This window comes from Bubalus bubalis, chromosome 8, assembly GCF_019923935.1.
Source record: "Bubalus bubalis isolate 160015118507 breed Murrah chromosome 8, NDDB_SH_1, whole genome shotgun sequence".
NCBI classification, from domain to species: Eukaryota; Metazoa; Chordata; class Mammalia; order Artiodactyla; family Bovidae; genus Bubalus; species Bubalus bubalis.
The window spans coordinates 39,920,784-39,933,548 of record NC_059164.1 but is presented as its reverse complement, the minus strand read 5'-3'; the positions used below and the strand labels follow the sequence as shown (position 1 = coordinate 39,933,548).

Below are 12,765 nucleotides of genomic sequence, written 5' to 3'. Positions count from 1 at the left end.
AGTGATGTTCAAGCCCAAGAAAATAAAGTCTTTCACTGTTTCCCCATCTATTTGCCATGAAGTGATGTGACCAGATGCCCTGATCTTAGTTTCTTGAATGTTGAGTTTTAAACCAGCTTTTTCACTCTCCTCTTTCATTTTCATCAAGAAGCTCTTTCATTCCTCTTTACTTTCTGCGATAAGTGTCAGTGTCATTTGCGTATCTGAGATTATTTCTCCTGGCAATCTTAATTCCAGCTTGTGCTTCATCCAGCCTGGCACTTCACATGATGTACTCTGCATAGAAGTTATATAAGCAGGGTGACAATATACAGTCTTGACATACTCCTTTCTCAATTTGGAACCATTCTGTTGTTCCATGTCCAGTCGTAACTGTTGCTTCTTGACATGCACACAGATTTCTCAGGAGGCACAGAAGGTGGTCTGGTATTCTCATCTCTTTAAGGATTTTCCAGTTTGTTGTGATCCACACAGTCAAAGGCTTTGGCATAGTCAATAAAGTAGATGTTTTTCTGGAACTCTCTGCTTTTTCTATGATCCAACGGATGTTGGCAATTTGATCTCTGGTGCCTCTGCCTTTCCTAAGTCCAGCTTGAACATCTGGAAATTCTCAGTTCATGTACTATAGAAGCCTAGCTTGGAGAATTTAGAGCATTATTTTGCTAGCATATGAGATGAGTGCAACTGTGCAGTAGTTTGAACATTTTTTGGCATTGCCTTTCTTTGGGATTGGAATGAAAATGTACCTTTTTCTGTTCTGTGGCCACTGCTGAGTTTTCCAAATTTGCTGGCATATTGAGTGTAGCACTCTAGCAGCATCATCTTTTAGGATTTGCAACTGAAATTGCATCACCTCCACTAGCTTTTTTTCATAGTGATGCTTTCTAAGGCCCACTTGACTTAGCACTCCAGGATGTCTGGCTCTAGATAACCATTGTGCTTATCTAGGTCATTAAGATCTTTATTGTATAGTTTTTATGTGTATTCTTGCCACTTCTTGTTAATATTTTCTGTCTGTTAGATCCATACCATTTCTGTCCTTTATTGTGCCCATCATTGCATGAAATGATCCCTTGGTATCTCTCATTTTCTTGAAGAGATCTCTAGCCTTTTCCATTCTATTGTTTTCTTCCATTCTTTGCATTCTCCATTATCTACTACAAAGTTGTCATACAGCATTGAATCAGACATGTTTTCTATAGAACCCTAAAAAAATGGATGGGATTAGGTGACCCTAACTCTAACATCTGATAATTCAATGCATTCATTTCAGTTTTGTATTTCCACTTTTGAGTTGAAAAAAATCTACAAATGAACTATTATGGAAAAATGATTCATAGCATTTAGAAGAAAAACATGATATGCTTATACTGTTTTGATATTCATTGTATAAGCATTAGAATGAATACATTTTCTGTCCTACCAGGTATATTCTACCACAATTCCTTTTCAATTCTGTAAATACTTAGAAGTTCCTTTAATTAAGAACATTTAATAAGATATGTGCCTTGGGGGTACATGATAAACAATTGTTATTAGTCTTTAAGATTCTTACAATGTGAAAATAATAATGTATATGTCCATGTGCTTCCTTGAAATGGGAATTAACACCTAATTCTTCTTTAGGACTGATTTCAGCTTCAACATCCTCACAACACCTTTACATTTAAACAAGCCATAATACTTTTTCTATACATAATTTTGTCTTTATTTTGGGCTTACTATAGAAATAAGATGTCAAGATACAGTTGAGCATTTTTGAAGGAAAATTGGTTGTAAAATATAGGAGGGTCTCACTTGCTGTAGGAGCTCCAGCATGAAAAATGAAAATACTTCCAGTTATTACTAGATTTTTCTCTCAGTTCTGTTTTGCCTCGTCAGTTCAACTTGCTGAGGGTTGAAAAGTTAATGTTCAACCTGGTAAGAACTTTTTGGAAAAGGTTTAATAAAATTTGCTTAATAAATTATTACAAACTAAACCTAAACTCTAAACCTTGCCAGTGGTTGGCCTTACAATCACCAGACATGTGTACAATATTACACACTGATTCTCTTTGTAAAAGATGGACTAAAAGAGACTGCCAACCATTATGTGTTGAAAACATTTCTGTTTCATGTGGTAGGTTGCAGAAGTTCTCATACGCAAGTACTTGAGCTTAGTCCTTTCATTGACTAATAAAGGTCTGCAACTCCCACAAGTGCCCTTATTGACTACAAAGAAATAACCCAAACTTGTTTTCTTTTTCACAGGAATCGGTCCTTGAAGAAGGTACAATTGCTTTTAAAAATTGGGTTAAAGCAGGTGCTAACGTTTACAGACAGTTTTGGATATTTGATGTGCAGAATCCAGAGGAAGTGGCAGTCAATAGCAGCAAAATTAAAGTTAAGCAAAGAGGTCCTTACACATACAGGTGAGTCCCCCAAATACGTGGCACTCTTTCCTTGAACACATGTATTTCTGAAAAAGCTTCCACTTGACAAATGTCACTGTATTGAACTGTATTTATTACTTTCTTGCCATTGACATACATTGAAATATTTGTTTCTGCCTATGTATTAATAAAACCCTAATCTAAGGATTTAATGAGTATAAGAAATACAGATTTTATTATGAATTTACCAGCAGCAATTAACAGATCTATATTTAAGAAGTTACCAGTGTTTTACCCTTGTGGCATTTGTTCTCAACTCTAGCAGCATCTGCAGGTCAATTCCAAACTCCCAAACTATCCACACTGCTATATTTAAAATAGATAACAAAGACCTACCATATAGCACAGGTAACTCGGCTCAATATTATGTAATAACCTACATGGTGAAGAATTTGAAAAAAGAATAATACGTATAGATGTGTATGTATTATGTGTGTGTGTGTGTGTTGTGTGTCTGTATGTACATATATAACTGAATCACTGCTGTAAAACTGAAACTAGTACAACATTGTAAATCAATTATACTCCTATATAAAATAAAAATTAAAAAATAAAGTAAAATATAAAATTTAAAAAACAGCTCTAAAATATGCAAGCTAAATTTTAAAAATCTATCAAAAATTTAAAAACTAGAGTATTTTAAAATCCTAAAACTTAAAACGTAGGTTATATGAGTGGTTCTCAAAATGTGGTTTCTGGACCAGCAAAATCAACATCACCTGAGAACTAGGTAGAAATTCAAATTCTCAGGCCTCACCTTAGACCAAATGTATCAGATATACTTGGTTTTGAGCCTAGTAATGAGTTTGATAAATATTCTGGGGATTTCAATACATACTCAAATTTGAGAATCACAGCATTAAACTGATTTTACATAACTACAATAATTGCTAAAGATTTCTATTCAAACTATTTTCCAGGTCTTAAGGGTACTTTTATTCTGTTATAATTTTGTTTTGTCCAGTACTGAGACTGGATAAGCTGTACCTTTATTTTGCATGCCTTAACAGTTTAACACACTTTTGAAAAGAACCTTAGGTATAAGCACTAATGGGAAATAATTTGCCAGAAAGTTTCACCTTGGAAATTTAAAAAACTCATTCCAGGAGCTGTGAAATGATTTACCATGTTCACACAGACCTAGGAACTGGTAACTCTAAGATTTTTGTGTACATTTTCTCTTTTTTTTTTTTTTTTTTTTTTTTTTTTTTGTATTCTCTTCTAGGAGTTTTATGGTGTTATGTCTTATATTCATGTTTTTAAAACATTTTGAGTTTATTTTTGTATATAGTGTGAGGGAATGTTTTATTTTTTTATTTTTTTTATTTTTTTTTTTTAATTTTATTTTATTTTTAAACTTTACATAACTGTATTAGATTTGCCAAATATCAAAATGAATGTATGAAACGAGTTGCCAGTCCAGGTTCGATGCACGATACTGGATGCTTGGGGCTGGTGCACATGTATACATTTTCTCTTATATAAATTACCAGACTGTGACTTTTCTAACTATGAAAGTAAGAAAAGAGACTAAACTTAGCCAAGGATTAGGACTTTAGTTCCCTGACTAGGGATCAAACCTGTGCTTCCCTGAAGGAGAATTGCTAAGTGCTAACCAAAGGACTTTCAGGGAATTCCCTGTATTCTAATTTTTAAACGAAAAATTGAGTGATTATGTTCTCTTTCTAAAAGTACATTCTAAACACAGACCTCAGTTTAAAGGATTTTTCTCTTAGTGAGTGCCATATCCTGGTGCAGTGTTGTAAGTACAACTAAGTAAAACTAGAATTTGGTCACAGTTATTTTACTATTATCTCAATTATTATAAACATAAATATTCCTGAAAATTAGAGCATTTTAATTTTAAATGTTAATAATAGATAATCTAAATTTAAAATACAACTATCTAAGAGAAAACAGTAATTGACTGATAATAGATTGTCCTGGATGCTGTTTCAGATTTTTATATTCTTTGCATGTCTACAGGACTCCAAGAAAAGTAAATGATAAAACCTTGAAGAAAGTATATTAACAGTAAAATATATTTCTATCTTTTCTGAATTCTTTTTTGAGATAATGTGAAACATTAATTATTTGTTCAAAAAGTTTTTTTTGAAAACTTACCAAGTACCAGGCACTGTGGTTGGGGATAAAAAACACTCATAATAGCTACCCTACATGAATTTTACATTTTATTATACCTAATTGGAGAAGGCAATGGCAACCCACTCCAGTACTCTTGCCTGGAAAATCCCATGGATGGAGGAGCCTGGTAGGCTGCAGTCCATGGGGTCGCTAAGAGTTGGACACGACTGAGCAACTTCACTTTCACTTTTCACTTTCATGCATTGGAGAAGGAAATGGCAACCCACTCCAGTGTTCTTGCCTGGAGAATCCCAGGATGGGGTCGCACAGAGTTGGACACGACTGAAGCAACTTAGCAGCATACCTAATTGAAATGCGTGATTTTTTTATTTGTTATATTTTAAACATTTCAGTCCCATTATTTTTTTTCAGTCTTTATCTTAGATAATAATAGATAGCTATTTTAACCTCAAATACTGCTACTGCTACTGCTAAGTCACTTCAGTCGTGTCCGACTCTGTGCGACCCCATAGATGGCAGCTCACCAGGCTCCCCCATCCCTGGGATTCTCCAGGCAAGAACACTGGAGTGGGTTGCCATTTCCTTCTCCAATGCAGGAAAGTGAAAAGTGAAAGTGAAGTCACTCAGTCGTGTCCGACCCTCAGCGACCCCATGGACTGCAGCCTACCAGGCTCCTCCATCCATGGGATTTTCCAGGCAAGAGTACTGGAGTGGGGTGCCATTGCCTTCTCCGAACCTCAAATAATAGACAATCAAATATAGGATAGTGCAATGTATACCTTATTTCATCTCAGTAAATATCTTGTAATTGCAAAAGATTTTGTTTCCATAATAACAACCCTTCACCACATTCCTAAAAAAGTGGTTGGTACTTTGCCTAGAGATGTTAGAGCCAGGAGCTCAAAACTAATAAGTATACAATATATTAGGAAGGGATGGAGGGAAATTGACCTATAAAGTGGAAATTATATTCCATTAGGTATCTTTAATTTTCATTAAAATGCTGGAAATTATGAAAAAGTTGGTGCAGGAAAGTCTGTTCACTATGAACAGACTATCTAATAAGGAAACGTGCTCTTACTGTCCCTTCCTTCAACTTCTCTACTGTCTCCTCCTGAACCTCAGGATAAAAAACTAAACATTTGAGTATGGGGTACAACCTCTTATGTTTGAGATCTTGTTTACTTTAGTAATTTTATTTCCACCACTCTCCTTACTCTGACTCTGTAAACCAAATATATTGAAACATCTGCATATGCAAAATTACACCATGTTCTTCTTATACATGCTATTTTCAACACTATTTTGCTTAACTACACTTTTATTTGTCCCTCAGCCTACTTATGCGGAATTGTATCCTGTCCATTATCCCCACCATAACCATGCCTAGCCTGGGTCTGTACCTGTTCTGTGTTTTCCCAAGAATCTATGTAAACTCCTAAAATGACACACATTCTTTCTTCCCTGCTATGCACAACTAAGCCCTCTCCCCGATCATCTCTAATTTGCAAGACTCAGCATTTGGCATGTATATCTTTTTAACTTACTTGTTTAGCCTAATTTCTGACCATCTACATACTCAAAAAAATTATTTACTGCATGAATGAATGGCATTTGTGACAGTTTTTTTCTGAATTTTCTTTTTACTTCTGTTTTTCAGAGTCCGTTATCTAGCCAAAGATATTATAAGCCAAGACTCTAAGACCCACACAGTCTCTTTCCAACGGCCCAAAGGTGCCATCTTTGAACCCTCGCTATCAGTTGGAACAGAGAATGACACATTCACTGTTCTCAACCTGGCTGTAGCAGTGAGTAAACAACAAAATTATTGATTGTGTAATACTTTAGAATCCTCTTTAATTAATTTCATGATTAGAGCTATCATCAGATATCATTTGTAATTTTGATGAAAATGTATTCTCATGACAGTCTGAATTACAATCATTTGGAAATATGACAAGATCATAGAATAATCAACTGAATTGAGAAGACCATTTAAAGTGTATCATTTAAAAAAGTAGGATTTAACTGAAAGTCTTCTTCCTGTGGCCCACACCAAGACAGAAATGTAATAGAAGAAACATTACACTTTTAATCTTGCAAAGATTTGGCAGTAATTTTAGAGATACAATTAAAAGTTTTAAAAGTTTTATTAAACTTAGATGTACTATTTATCCATTTCTTGTAAAAAATCAATACTGCAACTGGTGTCTTACACAGTGCTTTTTTTTTTTTTATAGGCTACACCCCATCTGTATCCAAGCACATTTGTTCAGATAATACTGAATGTATTTATCAAAAACTCAAACTCTTTTATGTTTCAAAAGAGAACTCTGAAAGAACTATTGTGGGGCTATAAGGATCCATTCTTGAGTTCGGTTCCATACTCTATTCCTACCACAGTTGGTGTGTTTTATCCTGTAAGTAACAAATATGAACATCGATATTGTTAGACTCTAACTGTATAAATATAATGGCATTGGCAATTCATAATTTTATCATTTAGTATGTTAATCCTATTTATGATCTGGGAATACATAACTGTAAGTTTTTAAAATCTCTATTCACATGGATTTAGCTTTCCTAGTTGGGAAAATTAACTTATCTGCATGAAACAAATTAGTTTTTAGCAATTAAATTTAAAATTAAGAAACCTACATCTAATCATTCTACTCCATTAAATATACAGCTGTCTAAAATTAGACTGCAAGCTGCTAAGGCTTTGAGCAATCTTTCAGTTTCAACTTCCCATCTTAAAAAAATCAAGTGTAATGCCACATTTCTATTTATTTCTGTTGAATATATTCATCATGTCATTCTTCCTCCTCTAGATTTCTTATAAATTTGTTTAAATGAATATTTAAAACTTAGCCAAAATTGAGCACAATGAGCCTGATATATCAGCAATGTCATATTTTCATAGAATTATTAATAGCTGATTAGTAATCTACTAAAGTGATGAAATGACAGTATGGAAATTAAGAAAAAATGTGAATATGGTGATGAACTTAGTTGTTCCTTAATGTTTTGAGTTATAAATAGGCTAATCTGACTACTGAATTGAAATTTTGACTATGATGGCGCTTATCACTATACAAAATAAGTTATAATCTCCAGTTCATTGTTGCTATTTTACTACAGTTTTTAGAAATGCAAGGTTATATATCAATTAAGAAAGCATTAAGAGATAATAAATTCAGTTACTAATATTTAACTCAAATACTTTTAATTCTTTCCTTGGCCAATCCTGTTTTTAATCCTGTGTATCCAATCTTTAAGTCAAGTGGGCCTTAGGAAGCACTGCTGTTAATAAAGCTAGTGGATGTGATAGATGCCAGCAGAACTATTCAAAACCCTAAAAGATGATGCCATCAAGGTGTTGCATTCAATATGTCAGCAAATCTGGAAGGCCTAGCAGTGGCCAAAGGGTTGGAAAAGGTCAATCCTTATCCCAAGTCCCAAGAAGGAGCTAAATAAAGAACATGCTAACTATCAGACTATTGCACTCATCTCCCATGCTAGTAAGGTTATGCTTAAAATCTTGCATGATAGGCTTCAGCATTATTTGAACGAAGAACTTCCAGACGTCCAAGCTAGGTTTAGAAAAGGAAGGGAACCAGAGATCAAATTGCCAACATTCACTGGAACCTAGAGAAAAGCAGGGAATTCCAGAAAAACATCTTCTGCTTCACTGACTGTGCTATATAGCCTTTGACCGTGTGGATCACAATAAACTGTGGAAAATTCTTAAACAGATGGCAATACTAGACCATCTTACCTGTTCTGAGAAATCTGGATAGGGGTCAAGAAGCAACAGTTAGAACTCTGTACAGAACAACTGATTGGTTCAAGATTGAAAAAGGAATATGATGGGGCTGTCTGCTGTCACCCTGTTTGTTTAACCTATACACTGAGCACATCATGAGAAATGCCAGGCTGGATTCCACAAGCTGGAATCAAGATAGGAGGGAGAAACATCAACAACCTCAGATATGTGGATGATACCACTCTAAATGGTAGAAAGTGAAGAGGAACTAAGATCCTTTTGATGAGGGTGAAAGAGTTAAAGAGCCGGCTTAAAACTAAATATTAAAAAAAAAAAAAAACTAAGATCATGACATCCAGCCCCATTCCTCCATGGCAACAGAAGGGGGAAAAGTGGAAGTGGTGACAGATTTGCTCTTCCTGGACTCTAAAATCAATGCAGACAGTGACTGCAGCCATGAAATCAGAAGGTGACTGCTTCTTGGCAAGAACGCTATGACAAACACAGACAGTGCGTTGAAAAGCAGAGACATTACTCTGCTGACAAAGGTCCGTATAGTCAAGGCTATGATCTTCCCAGTAGTCATGTACAGTTGTGAGAGCTGCATTGTAAAGAAGGCAGAATGCCAAAGAATTGATACCTTTGAACTGTGGTGCTGGAGAAGACTCCTGAAAGTCCTTTGAACAGCAAAGAGATCAAACCAGTGAATCTTAAGGGAAATCAACCCTGAATACTCTTTGGAAGGATGGATGCTGAAGCTGAAACTCCAATATTTTGGTCATCTGATGCAAACAGCTGACTCATTGGAAAAGTGCCTGATGCTGGGAACAGTTGAGGGCAGAAGGAGAAGAGGGCATCAGAGGATGAGATGGCTGGATGGCATCACCAATGGAATGGACATGAACTTGGGCAAACTTCAGGAGATGAGTGAGGGACAAGGAGGCTTGGCGTGCTGCAGTCCAAGGGGTCAGAAAGGGTTGGACACAATCGGGTGGTTGAACAACAACAACAATTTTATCTTTGTGTGCTTGCATGCATGCTAAGTCACTTCTGTCACGTTTGACTTTGTGACCCCATGGACTGTAGCCCACCAGGCTCCTCTGTCCATGGGATTCTCCAGACAAGAATACTGGAGTGGGTTGCCATTCCCTTCTTCAGGGGATCTTCCTGACCTAGGGATCAAACCCGCCTCTCTTTATATCTCCTGCATTGGCAGCCAGGTTCTTTACCACTAGTGCTACCTGGGAAGCCCATATAATCTTTAGTAACCACTTTTAAAGATCATAACATAGAGAAAATTTCTAGAAATATGGCATGGTCTCATAGGATTTGTTCCCTATCCCCTCACCTCAATATAACAGGACTAGTGATCAAAATGGCCTTTCTGGCTTAATTACAAGAGAGAATAGTGGAGTTGGATCATATCAGCTTCTGATATGTTTTCTTCTTTTGTCTCAGCATCTAGTACTTGTTTCTAGGTACCTTTTATATCTTGTTTTTATAAAAATACTAAAAATCAGTAATTGTAAAAATTTATTTGCTTATATATTTCAAATCACATAAAATAGTTGTGAACAACCAGTGTCTGAAAATGGAAAAGTGAGTTAATTACATATTTTATAATTTGGAAAGCATGGCTTGTTTTAGAAGTAATTTTTTCTTGTATGAATCTCTTCAGTACAACAATACTGCAGATGGAGTTTATAAAGTTTTCAATGGAAAAGATGACATAAGCAAAGTTGCCAGAATTGACACATATAAAGGCAAAAAGTAAGTATTCAAGCAGTGTGTGTGTGTGTGTGTGTGTGTGTGTGAGTGAGACTAGGATACTCTAAGGCAGACAAGAAACTTATTTACCAACTGGTAAGGCATAGGCACCAACCTATGGAACAGAGCTGCCTGTATCTCAGCCCTAAAAACTCCAGGTCTATCAGGCATTAATCCTTTAGCTGTGACAACTGATCACACTAGTGCATAGCTGCTGAGTATCAGCCCCACTGGAGGACTGATCTTGATAAACAAGTTTTCTTACATAAAGAAATCTAAAGGGACTACTTCCATCTCCGCTGCATAACTGGTATTATCATACACCCTAAAATTACATAACTGCAAATGAAAAGGAAGAAAATCAATGTCAACTCATTATTTTAGCATCCAATATATCTTACTGATGTTTTATTTTTTTACTGAGCATGAAATATAAAAACTGCTCATTCCCAGGATATGACAAAGTATGTCTGTAAATATGGCAGCTTAATGAATCAATGCCAATGCTTTCATGATTTTCCCTTTCAAACTTTTCTTGAAATGATTTTATTGATAACTCAGCTTTTTAAAATATTTATCAACACAAAATGGAATTATTATTTCCTGTTCTAAAACTGACATATTAAACTTGAAAAATTAAAAGCACACACTCCTGTGAAGCAGTAGTAGAATGAGATACGTTCATATGGCCATGATTTCCTACTTTTCCCTAACTCCTGCCTATTTATCTGGAGTACACCTAATTCATCATATGTCTAAAATAGGAAGAACCTCAATAAATATCAAGGGAGACATAATTTTCTCTTCAAAGTTAAAATTAGTTTTAGATCAGTGATTTCCTGACAAAGAATAAAGTAATCAAAATCAAAAGAGATGAAATACTTTTATAGATTAATCATTATGTGACACTGAGTTCTTATCTAAAACAGTTAAATACTCATGTAATCCTTTTTTTCTACAGAGACCATAATCACATATTTTTTTTAAATAGAAAAGTCTAATGGAGGGGAAAAAAACACTTCTAAATGCTCATTTTAGGGGAATCACATCGGTGTCTGTATATGGAGGAAAGTGAGCATTGCTTCCATTTCAATATTTTAGAGAGGTTTTGAGGAGAATTACTAAGTGCTCCTAATTGGAGTAAGAATTTCACAAGAGCTTGAGATTAGGACAAGGTTAATTTAACTGACCATGGCAAGACTAAACATGGAAGACTGAGCAGCTTATTCTGTTTAAAAAAAGAAGCAACAACTTGCCTTGACATCTTACCAGATGATATGTTAGGAGTGTGAAAAACTTATTTTATATCACCAAAAAGTGTCTGAGTATGCAGAGAAACTATCACCACTATTGTTTTCATTGTTTCCATATATAAATATAAATATATATGCTGCTGCTGCTAAGTCACTTCAGTCGTGTCCGACTCTGTGTGACCCCAGAGACGGCAGTCCCACCAGGCTCCCCTGTCCCTGGGATCCTCCAGGCAAGAACACTGGAGTGGGTTGCCATTTCCTTCTCCGATGCATGAAAGTGAAAAGTGAAAGTGAAGTCGCTCAGTCATGTCTGACCCTCAGCGACCCCATGGACTGCAGTCTACCAGGCTCCTCCGTCCATGGGATTTTCCAGGCAAGAGTACTGGAGTGGGGTACCATTGCCTTCTCCGATAAATATATATATATATAATTTATGTAGGTACCAGAGTATGAATTAATAAACTTTGCCCTATTTAAATGCCAGTTCACACAAGAGTTAAAAGAAGTGGAAAGTATAAATTGCTTATCTGTGTTTCTAATCTTTATTGATCCAACATCTGCTTCTCTTTCTTTCCTCCTCCACACTCCCTTCTTATCCTTCATACTGAGTTATATCAGTTAATCATTTAATATCTTCATCCTATTCAGTGTGAATAAAACATACTATCAAATAATCCATTTCTCCCTAGGTGGGGAACTTTCTCCTAAAAGGTCAAAATTTTGGACAAATACTTCTCAATTTTCTTTTTGCAGAACTCTTTCTGTCCATGTGGTTTCTAATTAACAACATTTGGCAGTTTTTGTTTTATAATCTGGTCACTTAATGGTTTCAGGCACTTCCTTTATCTCAACAAGATGCAGACTTCAAGCAAAACATAGGCCAAATGGCTTAAAACATTTCTTAAACTTAGCATTTGTCACATCTAGGCTAATCAATAGTTATTATTTTAGCAGACTTACTGAATCATAATAGAAAAAGTGATGTGAGAAAGGTGCTCTTCAAATGATCCTTTTCTTTTTTTCTTTTTATTCCTAAGGCATCTCTCCTATTGGCCAAGTTACTGTGGCATGATTAATGGTACAGGTAAGAGGATATGCAAGTGAAAAAGAAAGTGTTAGTCACTCAGTCCAGTCCAACTCTTTGCAACCCCATGGACTGCAACCTCTGTCCAAAGAATTCTCCAGGCAAGAATACTGGAATGGGTAACCATTCCCTTCTACAGGTGATATCCATGACCCGGGGATTGAATCCGGGTCGCCTACATCGCAGGTAGATTCTTCACCGTATGAGCCACCAGGGAAGCCCAAAAGAGCATATGGTTCGTGGTAATAATCACACTGAAACCAACCGCTTTCTCCCAAAAATCCACTTCCATATCTACAATGTTCTGGGAGTTGAGAGTATGCATTTACATATCTCTGTATCCCTACAACATAATTC

The 12,765-nt window shown here is 35.7% G+C and overlaps 1 protein-coding gene across 3 annotated transcripts in view; it reads left to right on the top strand.

The window, feature by feature from the left end:
- Window positions 1-12,765, top strand: part of LOC102394843 (platelet glycoprotein 4) — a 43,824-nt gene that overhangs the window by 16,567 nt on the left and 14,492 nt on the right. For all 3 annotated transcript variants that reach the window (XM_006049692.4, XM_006049693.4, XM_025291057.3), the window contains exons 3-7: window positions 2,251-2,411; window positions 6,199-6,346; window positions 6,779-6,958; window positions 9,983-10,074; window positions 12,362-12,408. In XM_006049692.4, the coding sequence (XP_006049754.3) occupies window positions 2,251-2,411; window positions 6,199-6,346; window positions 6,779-6,958; window positions 9,983-10,074; window positions 12,362-12,408 (628 nt within the window). The remainder of the gene's footprint in view (window positions 1-2,250; window positions 2,412-6,198; window positions 6,347-6,778; window positions 6,959-9,982; window positions 10,075-12,361; window positions 12,409-12,765) is intronic.